The sequence below is a fragment of the Saccopteryx leptura genome, chromosome 2 (genome assembly GCF_036850995.1).
Source record: "Saccopteryx leptura isolate mSacLep1 chromosome 2, mSacLep1_pri_phased_curated, whole genome shotgun sequence".
Taxonomy (NCBI): Eukaryota; Metazoa; Chordata; class Mammalia; order Chiroptera; family Emballonuridae; genus Saccopteryx; species Saccopteryx leptura.
This window is the reverse complement of record NC_089504.1, coordinates 150,561,022-150,580,069: the sequence shown is the minus strand read 5'-3', so window position 1 is coordinate 150,580,069 and position 19,048 is coordinate 150,561,022. Positions and strand designations below refer to the sequence as shown.

At 41.2% G+C, this 19,048-nt stretch overlaps 1 protein-coding gene across 11 annotated transcripts in view; it reads left to right on the top strand.

Moving 5' to 3' along the window:
* The window catches only part of GRIP1 (glutamate receptor interacting protein 1), a 718,500-nt gene that overhangs the window by 419,414 nt on the left and 280,038 nt on the right, over window positions 1-19,048 (top strand). The window contains exon 1 of one of the 11 annotated variants that reach the window (XM_066369048.1): window positions 13,857-13,945. The exons of the other annotated variants lie outside the window; for them this stretch is intronic. Within the exon in view, the coding sequence (XP_066225145.1) occupies window positions 13,891-13,945 (55 nt within the window). The 5' untranslated portion in view covers window positions 13,857-13,890. Of the gene's footprint in view, window positions 1-13,856; window positions 13,946-19,048 lie in introns of those variants that run through there. 11 annotated transcript variants of the gene reach the window in all.

Here is a 19,048-nt window from a genome sequence, read left to right as displayed (position 1 = left end):
AAACCATTCTTTCTGAAGGTATAGCAGCCAAAGAGGCCTAGAATAACTTAAAGGTGAGACAGCAAACATATGTGCCCACGAAGGCCAGGCAGGTAACATAGTTATTACAATGTTATATTACTGTAATACTGTACGCCCCAGTTATTGAAAGAGGCAGTCTGCTCAGACCCCTGAGACTTGCCCTGTACTGGTGCAGGACCAGTATGGGATGACTGCTGGATTTTTGTTTTTGATTTTAAATAGAAGCCACAAATTCATAATTTTAAATGAACTGCAGAAATTTCTGGAGTGTACAACTAATTCACGACAGTTCTGGACGACTTAGGCAAAATGAACAACCTACCATGCATGTGTGACCATGTGTGACCCGTGAGCTGCCGGTCTGCCAACCTGAGAGACATTAGCCTGTGATGAGTACACTTGAGCCCTGGCTTTCTTGGGGTGGGGGAGACATACCACGGCAAGGAAGACTAGCTCTACCACTCATTATTGTTATGATATAATAACAACACTCAGGATAATAATGGCTAACACTCCAGCACCTACTGTGTACCAAAGACTCTTCTAAATACTTTATTGACAATAACTCTCAACAACCTGGTAAGGTAAGTTACTACTGGCTTTGCAAACACTTATATAGCATTTACTGTGCTACAGATACTATTCTAGAGGCTCTGGGCACAAGTCTTAATCCTTGTAACTATCCTCTGAGTGGCTGGGGAAACTGTGGCACTGAGGTATTTAGTAACTTCCCTGAGCCTGTGCCATAGATTTGTGGTTCCAGAGCTACACTGTGTGTGTGTGTGTGTGTGTGTGTGTGTGTGTGTGTGTGTGTGTGTGTGTGACAGAGTCAGAGAGAGGGACAGATAGGAACAGACAGACAGGAAGGGAGATAAATGAGAAGCATCAGTTCTTCATTGCAGCTCTTTAGTTGTTCATTGATTGCTTTCTCATATGTACCTTGACTAGGTTGGTGGGAGGCGGCGGCTACAGCAGAGCGAGTGACCCCTTGCTCAGGCCGGCGACCTTGGCCTCAAGCCAGAGACCAAAGGGTCATGTCTATATGATCCCACACTTAAGCCAGTGACCCTGCGCGCAAGCTGGTGAGCCCACACTCAAGCTGGAAGAGCCTGTGCTCAGGCCAGTGACCTCGGGGTTTTGAACGTGGGTCCTCTGCTTCCCAGTCCGATGCTCTATCCAGTGTACCACTGCCTGGTCAGGCAGAGCTGCACTCCTAACCACTGAGCTGTTCTGATTGCCTTTGTGCTGAGCACTGGCCACTCTTCAGTACCTGTCAGCAGTCAGACAGACTGGTGTGCTGTGGCACTATGACCGACTGCAGTCACCCTGGGTCTTCTGTGAAATCCATCTCATTTCCATGCATCACCAAAGACGCTTTATTCAATCTTTGAGGGTTGTTTTTTTTTTTAATCTCCTCTGAAATGAGCAGATCATAAATCCTTTGCTAGATGAGATTTCCAAGTAATGGTGATAGATGGCCTTTTCTTTTGTCTGTCAACAGCGTGGCCTGGACTGCCATCATCACAGCAGTCAAGAGGTACATTAGAATAAGACAGCCGTGCGAAAGCAATAGCTCCGTGCTCCTCTCCCTTTCCTGTTTCTTCTGAACCTCCTCAAACGCGGGAGGCTTCCTAAAAAAGGTTTGCGTATGATAAGCTCCTGACCTGAGTGAGAAGTTATAGTTGTGATGACAGAGCACTGACTTGACCTACAGCAGTATTGTGGACTCTGTCAGATGAATGAGGATGGGATTACAACACGGGAGCCTGCTGTGATTTCTGGAAGGCACTTGCTTATTGTTCTGTCTATTGGTGCCCATGCTGAAATCCAAACCCTGCTGAGAGGTTGATAAGGGAAAACTGAGGGAGGGAGGCAGGGAGGGGAAGAACAGGCAGTGAATTTACTCCAAATGCCATGGATTATATCAAATGGATCTCTAATTTTCTACTAAGATGATGTTCCTTACGGGGAGAGGGGGGTAGATTTGGCTGTTACTTCATAACTGTGCATTTCCATCCGCTCCCCAGTTTGTGCCGCTTTCTCTTAGCGGTGGGTGCACAGCCATTAGCGTAGCCTCCTGCGAAATAGTTCATCCTCTTGTGACTCCCTTTTGATGGATTAAGCTCCTGTCCCTCCCTCCCCAAACTAGTCCAGATAGAGGATCTGTGGAAGACCTCTTTTCCTGGGGACTAGTTTTAATATCAGTCCTGAAATGAAAACATTAGATAGTAAGCTTAAAAGATGGTAGCTTTGGAATTAAAAAAAAAAATTCTAGTAAAGAGAACTATTTTATCGACCACTGGGACTAACAACCAAAAATATGGAAGAAGAGCAGGGCATTCTGAGGGCAGCATAGAATTCCAGCATTGATAGTACAGCCAACCATTAAAAACCATTCAGAGAGCTCTGCAACAGAAAAAGTCAAAGTTGATAGCTCTAACTACCTTTTGAAAGTATATTCATTTTATTAATGTCCTATAAAGAGTTACATTTTGACTATTTTCTTGCTTTATAGACGAACAATCTCTATAGAAGGAAAATCTTTTCCCTGTGTATCTCATAAGTAAAGCCAATATCTTGTCCCTCTCTGTGGGCGGACTGGTCTGAGTATATTTGGAATCTGTTAGCCCTTGAAGTACTTTTGCTGCATTTTCTGAAGACAGGGAGTTCCTAAAACTTTCTGAGAAAACTCATGAGAGTCTGGGGTCAGACATCCAAAATTCATGCTTCGGGAGAGGTAGAAGGCCAAAGGGAGCCCCTGGGAGCATAGAGAGGACTCAGAAATGGGGAGGCTGGCTGTAGACTTGAGCCTGCTTACTAGAGCTTTCCTAGCCGAGGTCCTCCAGATGGCCCTGAAGAGTCCTGACCATTCAGGTGACCTCACACTTGAAAGCCTCAACCTATTCCAAAAGGCTTTATGCCAGACACCTGCAGTATCTACCCCAGTTCTTGGTTAATACGATCCATCCCGACTGCCTTTTTATTCAGCTTAGAGAAGAAGAAAGAGCCTAGGACAGAAAGGGTCCGGAGGTAGAGAAGACCTCCTGTGGATGAAAGGTGCTGCCAGGACTCGGTATCTGGAGCCAAGGGGCCCCAGTAGTGCGGCTCCTGGACACGTCTGAGATTTGCAGCTCTTTCGTGATTAGTCCTTGGCCATTTATACCTCACTGTTTACTGACTGCTTATTGTGAAACAGCGCATTGTTCTTGCAGTCCTTTTCTTTTATGCCTCATTCATTCATTCATTCATGCAAGAAATAAACTATTAAGAACGTTGAGTTCTCCAAGTTCTAGGCCCCGAGACCGCAATGATGGCCCGTATCTTCTGGAAGCTTTCATGCCCCGGGGGCCTTGGCCATCATTGCTCCAGCGTGCAGTGGGCAAATGGGGCAAGGAAGTCCCTCTCCTAAAAGAAAAATGGGCTAATAATAGTCCCTCCTGCCTACATAGGTTTTTGTGAGGATTGAATGAGGCTTAGTTAGACCAGCACACGGCTCCTGTAAGTACTAGCCATGTGGATCACGGTGGTGATGACACTGGTAGTGAAAAAGATGACAACCGTCATCACAACCAGTTGACCCAGAGGTTCCCCTGAATTCTAGCCAGAGCACAGTTTCTCACCACACCCACTTCACCTTTCCTTGACTTTGACTCCCCCTTCCCCTACAACCCTGGTTTCCTGGTGACTCTCTACCGACCTGGCTGTTACTGGATGTTCGGTAAGTCCTTGCATTGCTGTCAACACAGGCTTTGTCACAAGCCGTATAAGAACTTAAGGGGCCTCATGCAAGTTTATCTTCCCTGTCCTGTGATGGGAAGCTAGGCCAAGGTTTTCTCTAAGCCACAGGCCTCAGTTTGGTGCCTTGGTCAGTTCAGCCAGCCTGCCTGACCCCTCTTTCGGGTCCAATGCTGCAGTCTGGTAGCTACTCGTCCCACTGTGCAGCCGGAATGTAAAACCAACACCATTCCTGCTGGGTTTCAGGCCTGTGTAACTGGATCTTAGGAAGATGCCTGATGAGAGAAACCCAATTTAGACTGTCCATCCACGCTGTATTCTTTCCTTTTCACCCTCATCTCGGCACTCCCTTCATTTTAAGAGCCCCCCTCCCATTTAGGCATTATTAGAGGGTTGTTCCTGTAGGAAAGGAAAATAAAAAAAACCACCTTGACTTTTTCTTTTGAGTCAAAAGTGTTTGTTTCGCTAAACATCCCCAAGGAGTCCTTTAATTTTATTTTTATGGAAAAAAAATGAAAATTAATGGACACTATTTTTTCTTAAGTAAGAGAGAAGGACCCTTCTGGGATGTAGTAATGAGCTTAGGAAGACAGGCTATGGTTAGTAGAAACCTGTGAGATTTGATACGAGAGAAGGACAGAAAGAGAAAGACCTTTTCCCTTCTCGTTTTCAGACTGTGTACTTATATAACTATTACAAGTGAGGTGGGCTCTGGACCTCCCAATATTGTTCTCAGTATACATACATATGCATGCACTTGCACAGATATGTATTTATACATGTAGTATATACTGACACACATGCAATTATACATATGAGAATAGTATCATTTTTTTCTTCTTCTTTTGTATAGGTGTGACAGAGACAGAAAGGGACAGATATGGACAGACAGACAGGAAGGGAGCGAGATGAGAAACATCAATTCTTTGTTATGGCTCCTTAGTCTCCTTAGTTGTTCATTGATTGCTTTCTCATATGTGCCTTGATGAGGGGAGGGCTACAGCACAGCTAGTGACCCCTTACTCAAGCCAGCAACCTTGGGCTCAAGCCAGCGACTTTAGGGCTTAAGCCAAGTGACCATGGGGTCACATCTATGATCCCATGCTCAAGCCAGTGACCCCGTGCTCAAGCTGGTGAGCCTGCGCTCAAGCCTGATGAGCCCGCTCTCAAGCCGGCAACCTCCGTGTTTTGAACCTGGGTCCTCCCTATCCCAGTCTGATGCTCTATCCACTGCACCACTGCCTGGCCAGGCTAGTATCATTTTCTTACACCCCTATACTCTTTGTAAAGCACTTTAAAATTGAACAATTGCTTTTCTATTCATTATCTCACTGGTTAACTGCAGCAACCCTATGAAATTGGTGAATCCAGTATTATAATAGAATGGTTGAAATGTTAAAGTTTTTAGAGGGACAACCTCCTTATTTTATAGATCAGGAATCTGACGCTTTGAAAGAGTCAAGTCAAGACTCTTCTGATCTCATCTGACAGAAGCCCAACTCAAAATCAATTAGCAAATGGGGGACAATATTGACAAATATAACTGAAACGTCCAGGGTATTATGGTTTCGGGAATGGATGGATCCTGGTGTTCCAACAACATCCAGGAATTTGTCCCCCTTCATCTCTTGACTCTCTTTTCCTCAGCCTTGGCATGGGTTGAAGGCAGCTTGTCCCAAAGTGGTGATAAGATGGCAGGTCCAGGCTCATTACCTGCCATTTCTGGTGGAACGAGAGCATCTATTTTGCAGTAGTTCTGACAGAAATTCTGGGATTGCATCTGATCAGTCCATGTTGTATGACTGCCTATTTCTGGACCAATCCCTGGGGCTAAATGGATGGTATGCTGCACTTCGTTGGACCTAACGCCTTTCCTAGAAGGAGCTCCCACCCCACCCACACCACATAGACGGAAAGTGAGTCCTCAAAAGAAAATCGAGGTGTTATTAGTCTTTTATAATTCTTTAGAAAGATTGGGGGGCCTTGATGCTGCATAGGTATAAGCAACTTATAAAATGATGTGGCATTTTGTGTGAAGCAATTTCAGAGTTTGTTGGTTGGGATTCTGGAGTACAGTGCTCTGAGTTGAAACTTCCCCCACTAATTATTTTTCCCACAAAGAGATTGGGTCACGTTGCACCTACAGGGGGGTATTGTGGTTAAATGGTATAAATGAGGTTCTCAGGAACATATACCCAAGACCAAACAGCCCATCTGTAACTGCATCTGAACTTTCACCTGAGGCTCTGTCTTTTTAGGACAGCTTCCAATTCTGCCATCCTAGTTTCCACATGTAATTTCCCTTTTTCATACTTTCCACCATCATTTCAGTGTTATTTGAATAAACTATTCTAGTGCGTGGTAGCATTTGCCACCCAACTGTATGTGTTTTTCACATTCTTTGAAGAAGTGGAGATTATCCATTTCATTGAATCAGATACGATAATTACCATATTTCCCCATGTATAAGACATACGCATTTTCAAAAAATTGGGGGTCTAAAAACTGGGTGCATCTTATACAGTGGTTGTGGTATTTCAAATGCCATAGATGGAACTGAGGATGAGGCAATATATGAAGACAGTGATTTGTCATCAGACACGGATAAGGACAAGCTAATGAATGGGAGTTTTGACAGTGATGAGGAGTTGTATGAATTTTATGATGAATAAAACTTGAGTTCAATAAGTTTATGTAATACATTTTTTTTTTCAAACTCCAGGCCCCAAAATTTAGGTGTGTCTTATATATGGGGAAATATGGCATATCAACTTACTTGTCCTTCATTTTATTTATATTTTTTAGATTTTTATGTATCTATAGAATACCTTGGAATATTGTCAATTCAGTTTTTTTGAATGAGTATGTGTTTTAGGGTTGAGGAGGTTATGTTGTAGTTTGCTTGTTTTAAAGCACTCTTACTATGGAAAGCTTAACTCCTATATCAACAAAATGAAAGTTGTCAAAACAGCAGCTAAAACAGTAACAAGGTCAGGTTGGAGGTTAATTGTTACAGTACAAAGCCCTGTTGAAGATGGAATTACCCAGTTTTTCAGCCATGGGTTACAGGATGTAGAAACTTCTAAAAAGAGACACATCTAGTTGTTACTTTACAGATACATCAGATCCTTGACAGGCTATAATTATGCATGTGAGATCAGATTGCAATAATCAGGATGAGTGTGCATTTGCTACTTTCTTCATTCACAGAGCCAAGTCAAAGAGAGAATTTCTTTTCATTATTGCATCTTTTACTTGGTCTTTTCCTTTGTTGCTCTTGCTGCCTTTGACTTCCATGAAAAACTAGCCTGGCTGTGTGTTTCTTCATATTATTTGGAGAACAACAGGGTCCCCTATGAATCATCTTGTCAGAAGCACCAGGAATAAATCTGAGGTGTGCTCTGGAAAGGAGGGCACATGGCACAGCTCTCTCTCTTTCTCTCTCTCTCTTTTTCTTTTCCCCTCTGCAAAGAGGCAGAGAAACATGTTATTTAGAATTTGCTCTTAAAGTGGCAGGGCTTCTTTTTTAAATAGTAATTTGCTAACTTCATTTTTTTTTGTAGGAGAACTTTAGAAACAGTATTGCTTATAACGGTAGTCCACTAGAAGGGAGACCCCCAAAATTCATTTACTCAAAAAAATATATTGAACTTGTGCTAGCTATAGCTCTAGGCAATGAACAAAATAGACAAAAAAATAAAAAAAAATTTAAAAAAATTAAAGAAAACTTGCCTTCATTAGAAAGAAAATGTTCCAGAGGTAGGGGGAGGCAGAAAATTAAAAACTAAAATAGTGTGTTAAATAATCTAGGAAACAATAAAGCAGAAAAAGGCATAGGATGAGTCTGGAGGGGATACTGGAAATAACCACGGCATCCAGCTGTCTTTTAGAAGCCTCCTTTCTTCCCTGGCCCGAGCCCGGTTTCTGTGCACTCACCACCGCTCCTTCTAGCTGGGCTTCTGGATGAGTTGTGTTTCTTGCCTTCTCAGGGGCACATGGACCCATGGACACATCCTGTGGCTGTGGAAAACTAACCTTCTCTTAAGTTAGCTTTAGTCTATGCATCTACAGGTAGTCTTTTTTTTTTTTAATAACTATAGAATCTCTCCTATTTATTGCCCACTTTTCTGAATCTTTCAAATAACGTACTTCTCTGCAAATACTTGGTCACAAGTATTTGACTTAACTTGGACTGTCTGTTGTACTAATAATATATGATTTTTAAAGTACCCTTTAATTTAGCCCTAAAAAGAACAAAATTTGACTTGCACTAAAATTTGAAGAGTGACACTATCTTTTCTCTATATCATGCCTCAGTTAATGGTTGGATTTAATCGGAGATTTTAGGGGTGATTTGTGGCAGGTTTACTCTTGTGCTGCATGCATTTCTGCCTATTCCATTCTTTAACATTCCTATCAGAGGCTCTGACCTGAGAAATTACTAAGGTCCTTACCTTTGTGGGAGCATCCCTGGCCTTCTCATGGTAAGCGGAGGCAACCTTCTTTCTTCCTTGGCACCATGAAGGGTGTTAGAGGCCCTGCCGGGAAAGCCCGTGCCCCACAAAGTACACTTCATCCCACCCTTTTCAATCACAACACACCAGAGGCCCAGAGCCACTAAGTGCTTTTTAATCACCCCAGATTTGCAAGAGCGTGTCCTAATGACACTTCCTAAAGGGCATCATTACATCTACAAAAATCTTTTCTCATAAAATATTTGTAAAAAAAATGCCCAATAAATCCTGTCTTGGGAAATTACACCACTCTTCAGACCCTGAGAACCTCTGTTAGTAAATTAGGTCTTGCTTTTTGCTGCTTCTAATGGGAGTCTTCAGCTGTAGCTTGGCAGTGACAAGTTCTGTGTGGAGCCTGATTCTAATGTTTGGGCTCCCATTGTCACACTCCCTGAATTCAGTGGCAGATAGGGGTACAAGGATTACAGGGTGTTTGAGGCTCATAGTTGCTTTCAGCATCTTTGAAAAGGAATCTAAAAACAGCTGATTAGTATAAGCTAAGGATAAGTCGGTGAAATAGTCTATAAAGAGTTAAAAAGGGGTGCTGGTCACATTTTAAGGCCTCCATGAACATTGTATTCTAAAATACCCCAAAGACTTGGGGTATGCCTAACAATTATTAAGTATGAGGGAGGAAAATCAGTATATTTAATACTAGCCAATTCAGGATGTTTTGTGCTGTTTAAATTATGACCCAAGCATTTTGAGTCAACTGCGTTCAAAGAAAAAGAAAGGTAACAGTTAAATATAATAAATAATCAAACAAATGGGATCTGTCAAGTGTATTTTGTAACAGTTTAACAAAATTGGTTGAAATGAGGAAGAAGGTACAAATTATTTTAGTATTTTAATCAAATTGATTCTAACCATATAAAATGGTGGAGTATTTAATGTGGACGTAATCCTATTATTATTTTTTAAAATAAATCCCCCAGGTGTATGTAGGTGTATGGCAGGGGACTTGAGGTTTATGATGATTCTTTCTTGTTGAGAACCAGAAGAATCTGCAAACAGCAGTGTTTATTTTGGGGCTGGAGGTGTTATACGGAAGAACAGATACAGTGGAAGAAAATCAAGGAGATGAGAAAAATTAACAGAATAAGGTAATTTGTGTTTGGCAGAAGGTTGTTCTCACCTGCTGATGATGCTGCAGGATAGTTTGGAAAATATATTGGAATCCTCGAGCCAGTCTGAAGGGTGTTTTTGATCCACATTCCCAGCCCCCACTCTATTATGAAATTAATATGATATTATCACTGATAGTGATATTTAAAGTATTTAAAACAAGCACGACAGAGACACCAACCAGTCAGGGTGGACAGGTGTCCAGTCAGAATGGATTACCCTGGCCAAAACTTGGCATATACAGTCTGGTACCCGGAGGTACCTGTCTTAAACGGCCTTCAGTTTCTGGTTCTTCCTTGTCACCGTGGTTCTGGACGCATTAGCTGTGCTTTAGAAAGGGACAGACATGGATGGGGAGAAGGGGAAGTTGAAGTGATTGGCTCTAGATTTGCCTCTTATCATAAAGGGTAACTGCACTTAAAGGTTCTTGGTTAATTGGACGTTTTGTGTGTAATCGGATGGTGTTTTCTGTGGGTGGAAAAGGGAAACAGTAAAAAAAAAAAAAAAGCAGAGTAGAAAAAATCCAGGGTGAGAAGCCCTGTGTTCTTTCCTGTTCTTCACCATTTACTAGCTTAGTGACTTTGATGAAAATGTTCTTCCTAGAATCAGCCCTAATCTGAAACAAAAACCCATAACAAACTGTCCCCGATGACACATTATGTGTGAAAATGCTTTGTTGTAATTCATTAAATTCTATATAAACATAGTATACTTGTAGTATAGCTTAGAAAAACTATGTTTTAAAGAAACTCTGAAATAATTATTTTTTAAAGAAAATTATCAGCCCTGAATCCAGCAAGTCCATGTTTTCATATATTGATACAATGGAGGAAAAAAGAGGAACAAACCTCATGAACTAGCTTTTCTCCAGATCACTTTGGAGCTTAATCAGACATATATGTTGTATTGTTTTGTTGCTTTAAATCTCCATAGTCTCCACCTGGTGAGTCTCAAAGAGCATGTTGTAAAGTATGAGTGATCTACACAGCCCAGCCACCATACTTCACACGGTTGATTATAGGGTCCCAAAGACACATGCTTATAGTAATCTGGTGCCTGAGAAGTCACTCTGTCTAGCAGTGGCTTATGCTGAGAGGCTTTGGTCCAGCCCTGTGTGTGCTCAGCAGGCCAGGGAGGGTGAGCCCTGGCCGTGCTCTGCCCCGAGTTTCACACCCAATTCCTAGGTGATGTGTTCCCGAAAGGTAAGAGCACCTTCCAGAAGCCTATCCCGTGTCAATGCTGGAGCACCCTTTTGCCAGCCTCAGCCTTGGTCCCCAGGCCCTCAGCCCATGACAGGAAGGTGACACCTCTGCAGAAGGAGCTGCAGGAGACTCTGAGGGGACTGCCAGGAAGCGCTGACAGAGGCCACTTCCAGTTGCTGTAATGCTGCTGGACATCACTGGCCAGTCCCTGCCTCTGAGGGACTCTGTGACCCCTCATCTCACCCCACCCTTTGGGGGCCAGCTGATGCGAACCAGAGTCAGGAGACTAGCCTTCCTGTGCTGGGAGTCTCCAACCTCCACCGCGAAGTGAAGACCTGCTGGGGTGTTTTCTGCTGACCCGACACCACGTGCTGGCCGATGGCTTCCTGATGGGGACATCTGGAACTCTGAGTGTCTGGAGCTCAGGTCTGAGTGGCAGAAAGGTGCCTACCTCAAGGACAAGATATGAAAAGTGGTGGCAGAGGAGCAGGTCAAGTGACCTGCCCCATAGTGTGGACTGTGTGCTCAGGGGGCCGGATTCCCTGGAGGGCTAGCCGTGGACCTTGGGTGTACAAGGACAGACTTCAGTGCAGGACGTTGTTCAGAAGTGGGTGCTGGCAGCAGCTCTGAGTGGCAGATTGCCCTCTTGTGGGCAATAAATCTTTAACTTTGGTTTAAGAGAGAGAGAGACTGTGGTCCAGTTTTACCAGTTGCCTTGGCCTCTTGGGACCTTTGTCCTATAGGTTAGTGGTTTTTGAGAAAGAAAACCTTGCATTTCTGGAAGGCATTTTGCCAGCACAAGAGTTCAGGGTCTAAGGCTGGGCTTGACGTAGGTGGACGAGGAGGAAGGGCCCAGGGCAGGAAGTGAGCTGGGAATCGCTCCCAAGGAAATCTCTGAGGACTAAAGAGGGCAAAAATGGTGGACGGTGAGAATACATGGCAGATTCCTGCATTTCCTGGAAGAGGCTTAGTTCGGGACGGCTCTATTTCTACAAGATTCCCGGAGCTGAGCCTGCACTAATAGGATATATAAGAATTGGCAGCCACAATATCCAAAGAGGAAAAAAATATATATCCCTTAATTCAAGCTCCCAAGAACCTTTCAAAGGGCTCCAGGGTAAGTTTCTTCCTCCTGCCAGGAAAAAAAGGACATTTTAGTAATAGTTCTGAAGATCTTTCTTAGGACCAGTAGACAATCTTAAAAAAAAAAAAAAAAATTGAACATGAATGTTCTAGTCAAATGGGAAATATTTGATCATTTTAGCCTTGAGGAAGAAGGAAATTAGATCTGAGTATGTATAATAGCAGGGGGAAGAGATTCCTGTATGATTTTGAGTTTTATTTGAATAGACATTAATATAATGGGCTGGAGTGGTAATGTTCCATGGGCAAGATTTTACTAATGCTATTTGACAGCGGCATATTCTGAGTGCCTGGATTTAAAGAAAGATGTTAAATTGGAGGAAGGATCTTTTAAAGAGCTAATTATAAATATTTATCTCACTTTAGCTAATAACCCAATTCTCTAGTACTCAGATACTTTTTCTTTTAGAGCAAAAAATAGCAAAGGGACTAAAATAGTACCAATGACCTAATAGGAATGAAATGGGATGGGGTGAAATTCAAAGTAGACTAAGGCTAATTAGAACAATTATAAAAATTTGATTCTGCAATAAAATCCATTTAATTTACTTTCCTATTGATTAGTGGTGGCTGACTGCTTTAGCTACCATCCTTGGTAATGGGAATTCTGTTCTTTTCAAAAACATTTAAAGTAGATGCTCATGATACTCAGCTCTTTTTCACATAGAAATTATTTTTTCTATTGCACCCAAAATAGAATGCATACACATTTCAATATCAGTGGATTAAATTGTTTGACTCAATGTGGAATTTATGAATGAAAAGGAGGAAGCTCTATCACTAAATTTGGAATATTGGAAGTTATTTTAGAAACCAGCTTGAAAGGTTTTTGTACAGTCTCAGAATAGAATAAGACTATATGAATAATTCATATAGTCCTAGAAATATTAATCAAATACTTTGGACAGTGATATAGTTTTTTGTTTTAAGTAATTGATTTTCTTTTAAAATTCCTGACAACTGAACTTTTTATTTTTTATTTTTGTGGTTTTCTGAATGTTTGTGTTAACTCTTGGTGGGGATTCCTGGGTTTTGATTAAAATCCCACCCCAAATGTTAGTTTGTATAGACTGTGTAGAGAGTAGGCTGGCGCTGCAGATGAAGACGTGTGCTCCACCTTCCTGTCATTTTGTGAATGGATTGGGAAGGGTTTGTTAATTTTCTCCTTACTCCACTGGAGCAGAGATACTCACAAATATTTGCTGTGTGGCAAGACTTTTATTTACATAATGAGAAGAATGGTTTGGGGGAGGGTCGTTTGGGAAACATGAATAAGGTACATTAAAAATAGAAATACTTGGCCTGGTTTGTTTTTATTCCCAATATCTTTAGAAACAGTCTTAACTGTTGCTTTTCCAGCCAAGTCTTTTTTTGTTTGTTTTGTAAAGGGTGACCAAAGGGGCAGGACTCCTCTGCCCCAGGATCTTCCTTGCCTGAGCCCTCCCCCTGCCCCCTTCTTGAATTTCATCTCTGAACCTAGATTTCCTTGAGCCCCATAGATTTGTAAAGTACCGCATACGTACCTTTCTGACACTATCATAAGGCTGCTTCCCTTCTAAAGTTAAAAATATTCTTTTCCACTAAATCTCAAGATAAACTGCTCCTTTCTATGCCTTTCCTTTTTTATCATTAAAGGAACATAGTATACAATACACACATTTCTTCCTAAAGTAAGAGGTTGACTGTTACACTTGCATTTCCAGTTAAATGAGACACATAAAGCTCACGGACAGACTGCCTGCTGAGACGGAAGGGGGTGGGGTGGCTGAATTGGCTGGAATACATAGCCCTTTGCCTAAAACTGAATCGTGCTTAGTATTAGATTTATGGCATGGCTTCTCTCCCAGCGTTGTCCCTGCTTTCTACAATTTGGTGCTTTGTTGCTATCGAAACAGCCTTACTTTCTAAGCCATTGTGATTGTGCAGGGGGAGGAGGCTGTGGTGGGCAGGGAAGGTAGTAATAGTGACTGACACAGCTCTGCCAGCTGACATGTAGTGGACCTCTGCATCAGCCAAGAGGAATTAAGCTTTGTCACTCCCCGCCGGGACTACCTTTCTCCTGGTATGTGTGCAAGGAATTCATATGCTGCCGCTGCAGCCTCCGGAGCAGAGCCCTGAGTGCGCTTAGCCACAGAGAGCAGTGAGCAAGAATGATAGCTGTCTCTTTTAAATGCCGTTGTCAAATTCTGAGGCGACTCACTAAAGGTACGGTGATTTCCTTGTTCTTCACTCACCGAGTCGGTTGCGGTATAAACACAATTTAATGGTTTTTACTTTCAAATAGGACTGTCTTTTCAATTTACTATCAGGCGACAGGGAACTCAGTAAATGTGTATAAATATATATGTACAGGTAGGCTCTACTTTGCTTTCCATCCTTCCATCCTGGTTGTGTTCCTGCTGAAAGCATGAACCCTGCTTGTATGTTTGTTTGGCTTTTTCTTTTTTCTTTTCTTTTTTCTTAACCACTTTATTCATTGCTGAAAAGAAAACGTGTTTGGGTCCGGTGCTGAAGTTATTACCGGAAACCACCCTCTTGCTTGCTGATTACCTGGTCAAGAGGCGTCCAGTCTGTGTAACTGTCCTGTGATATACATGCACTGAATGCAGCTGGCCGGCAGTCAGGACTCGCACCGCCGGGGAATCACAGAATTATTGTTTATTCTATTAATGCCTAACATCTCATGAGCTTTTCCCCAGGACAGCTTTAATATTTTTTTATATGTGTTAGAATTACATGTTCAGAAATGTAGGTAATTTGAAATGCTTTGGTCCTAGGTGAGATTTGAAGTTTATTTGAAAGTAGAAATTATTGCTCTGGATCTAATCGCCGAGAAGAAGACTTAATCTCTGGCTTGAGACTGTCTCTCTTAGGCTTCTAACATATTAATTAAATCTCTAATATTTAAAATGTGGTTTTCTTTTCTTTTAAACCACTCTATCTGTGTCATCTCATTTACTCTGTGTACATTCTATTCCAAAGTTAGTGAATGGCTGCTTCAAAAAGCTTGCCTTAGGTACGTACAGATAGGTGAGCCCTCTTGCCTTATTTTCTTTAGCTAGAATTTTATCTAGAGATAATTTATTACTTAAAAAAAAACTTTACTCTGGGTAAAAGTATATAGCTGAAAATGCCTTTTTTAAAACCTGCAATATATAGTATTTTCATGTAATTAATGGATGTAATTATGCTCTAGAAGCTCTGAACCTATAAATATGTTAATGGATGCTATTTCTATCAGTTAGCCCGACATATCAGACTTCTTTGATCACTAGCAGTGCAGCTAAAATTGCAATTAATATTTTATTTGGCAGAAGAATGAGCACAATGCAAATAGTGAGAAATAGATCTGGAGTCAATAACAGGAAAGAGAATGAATACTATAGTCCAACTTACCAATTGCATTTGCAAGTTGTTTGGATAGCAGAGAAAGTCCTTTAAAAAGTAGTTTGTGGGGAATATAGGAAAAACAATTTATTTTAAATTAGGCTGTTAGCATGGGATAGTAAATACTGTTTTGACTTTAATCTCTGCAATTGGTACAAATTTATAATTTTTACGAATTGCTATTAAAAGACTATTTTCTATGTGATGATTTTGGCTAAGCCTTTAAAGCTTTCTTGTTCTAAAAGTTCTTTTCTTATCTGATTTTAGCATTCGCTTATCTTGTTATTGAGAAGTTGATGTTTGTTTTGAATTATAATCATGAAACAATCAATATTTTTCTGTTCATGTACATCAGAAATTCTATTTTGAATCCTACATAAAAGAATGAGAATGAACCCAAGCAATATTTAGTTCTTACAAGTATTTCAAAGCTTTTTTCCATTTTTCTGAGTCCTATGGAAGTATTGATCTCATGTAGTGAACGGAGATTTAAATAGTTACTAAGATAGTTGTTAAAAATCTAGATCAATGAGGAAAATATTGATACTTTCTTTGTAGTTGCTATTTCACTTTTGTTTTTCATGATCTTTATATCCTCTTCTTTTCTATTTGGTATTTTGTTGAAGACTGCCCACTTGATGACTAAAATAAAATCTCTTTGTAGAATCAATTTGCTATCATTTGACTCCTCTCTGTGCTTGACTGGATGTTCAAATGTTGGCCAGGACTGTGCTTGAGTAATGGAATGCCTTACCTTGACATCTATCCAACAAAGTTCAAGTCCCACCAGTGCCACCTGTTGTTCTGAAATGGAGTCATGAGTTCCAGCCTCTTACCTGTACCTGTAGTGCTATGTTTTTTAGGCTGTAACACTGAAACCAAGAAATGTATGTAATTATAGTCCTAAACGCCCCATTTTTTCAGGGAGAAGGGTAGTGTAGATATGCACTTGGAATCAATTTCTGTCAGATTCTTTCTACACAACTCCCCCACCCTTGCCCTCAACCACCACGCACACGTGTTTTTTTATACTCATGAGGGCTGCTCCTAATATACCTCTTCCAGATATTTATCCCAATACCTGCACATGGAAGGTACTCAGTAACTATGTGCTGAAATGAATTCAATTGGTGAAGCTGAAAGTGGTAAGACTTTAATTTTCTGTGAGCTCTTAGCAAATGCTTCAAGTTCTTTATTAAACTTGTGGCTAGATCCTTACCGAGGTCTTAGAAGGGAAAGGGAGGAAGATTCACCTTGTGTTTTTGAGACTACCTTGCTATTTGTGGTTAATGTCACCCATAAGAAAAAGCACTTTGGCAGTTACAGTATCTTTTTAATTCTCTTAAGGAAAAAGATGTAATTAAAGAAAAACTATTTTCTACACACACTCACATTCTTAGGATTTTAATTGTTTTTGTTTGTTTGTTAGGTTGCTTTACTTACCTATTGTCCATTGAACAAAATATTTGTTGAATTCTAGAACCCTGGACTGGGACATTTTACAGGGATAGTCAGCATTTTTTAATCAGTATGTTTTTAAGAATAAATAAATGATTATTTGGGAAATAATTTTAAAAGATCTATAAAATTTATATATATTTTATAGACAAATCCTCCGATCACCCCACATGGAATATGGCAGGGCATATTCTAGGTGAATTTAGCACTTCTCAGACTTAGGAAATGAGTGTTTTTTGAGATTAAGTCTTCAAGCAACTGTTTTAATTGTTTGCCTTATCAGCCCCCTACCAAGAAGAACAAGAAAATAACCTTTACTTGAAAGGCCAATCCCTACCATTAAGACAGGAACTTTGAGCCACCAACAGACCTAGACTGTCAAAAGTCTTCCTTTTCTTCTAATACTGAAATCTAGAGGAGAGATGCTGTCTTCCGCCTCTGCTCCCCTCCCTTCCTCCAGAATGAGACTGTCTACTGATTGCCTAGCCTTGGAGCCAAATCCAAAAATAACGTTTTCTTAGCTTTCCAGCCACATCTGACAAGGAATTTTCTCAGACAAGTAAAGCCGGTCTTCTTGGCACCTACCTTCACAGCTGCTCACTCCTGAGAGCCCTGCTCTGTCTGCCAGAGGCCACTGCCCCTCCAGAGAAGTGAATGTGTTCTCCCAGAGGGGGATATATTTTCATAGCTTTACAATCCTTGTTCTCTTTTTCTTCTCAGGTGCCACTGTTTTCAGTTCAAAGACCTGAACTTGCATGCTCCCCTGGCCATGACGTTTCCCTCTCACCAGCTTTATTCTATCTGCCAAAGTCACCATCATCCAGTAAATATTTACTCACATTCCACAGGGACCCTGGCTCTGGTAACTTCAGGTTTTTGTCCCCATTCACTTTGTCACCCTTTCTTCTCTCTATTCAAAACTCACGTTCAAAGGTTTCTGTCTTCATTTTAGTATAGATTTCAAAATTGTTCATGATAACCGGCCTCACTATCATTTTATTTTCTACTTGCCTTCTCTTCCTCTCTCTTTCCAAACAGACATACTACACGTATGGCCTAGAGTAGAATTAACTCTCTGTGCCCCTTTTCATCAGCTTATGACTGGCGCCCTGTTGACCTGTGTCACAGTGGGGTATCTGCATAAGACACTTGTGGTTGACATCTTAACAGCTTCCTGGTAGGCATTCCTTCTTTCTCTCTGCCTCCCTTTCTCCTGGATTTCTCCTCCCAACTTTGATGTCTTTCTTCTTTTCCTGCTGCCTGGACATTCAGGGGCATTACTTGCCCATGGGCACTGATCAGGTTGGAAGGGCTTTGTTCTGATCCCAACCACGTGTTCTCCTTCATGGCCGTTGCTTCTTCCACTCCCCCCCCCCCCCCCATCATGGAGTCCTCACTTGAAAGGGAAGGTCAGGCATTAATCTAGGGTTTGTCTCCCAGGAGAACTGAAACTCAACATCTTAGACAACCTAACTCTTTTTTTTTTTTTTTCCCTTTTTTCTTTTCTTTTTTTTTTTTATAATAATTTTATTTTTTTAATGGGGTGACATCAATAAATCAGGATACATATATTCAAAGATAACAAGTCCAGGTTATCTTGTCGTTCAATAATGTTGCATACCCATCACCCAAAGTCAGATTGTCCTCTGTCACCTTCTATCTTGTTTTCTTTGTGCCCCTCCCCCTCCCCCTTTCCCTCTCCCATTCCTCCCTCCCCCCCGTAACCACCACACTCTTATCAATGTCTCTTAGTTTCACTTTTATGTCCCACCTACGTATGGAATAATGCAGTTCCTGGTTTTTTCTGATTTACTTATTTCGCTTCGTATCATGTTATCAAGATCCCACCATTTTGCTGTAAATGTTCCGATGTCATCATTTCTTATGGCTGAGTAGTATTCCATAGTGTATATGTGCTACATCTTCTTTATCCAGTCATCTATTGACGGGATTTGACAACCTAACTCTTAGGCAATCCTAATTCTCTCCAACAGGAACGATCTCACAATGTGTCTGATAACCTTACAAAGGATTGTTCAAGCGACCTCTGAAGCCCTTTAAACTCTTTGACCCTCATATAATGTTTAAAATTTTTTTCTATTCAGAAATTAATTTTTCATGTATAATTGCAATCAACCTCAACAACGCATTTAATTTGTCTTAATGGAAAAGGAAAAATGTTTCCTAGCCCTTCTCTTCTGTTATTTTGTTTTGTTTTGTTTTGTTTTGTTTTTAGACAAGGACAGCCAGATAGGAAGGGAGAAAAAAGAGAAACATTGATTGCTTTCTCACATGTGCCATGACTGGATGGCTTCAGCTGAGCCAGTGACCCCTGCTCAAGCCAGTGACTTTGGGCTCGATCCAGCAGCCTTGAGCTTCAAGCCAGCGACCTTTGGACTCAAGTCAGTGACCATGGGTTCATGTCTATGATCCCACACTCAAGCCAGTGACACCACACTCAAG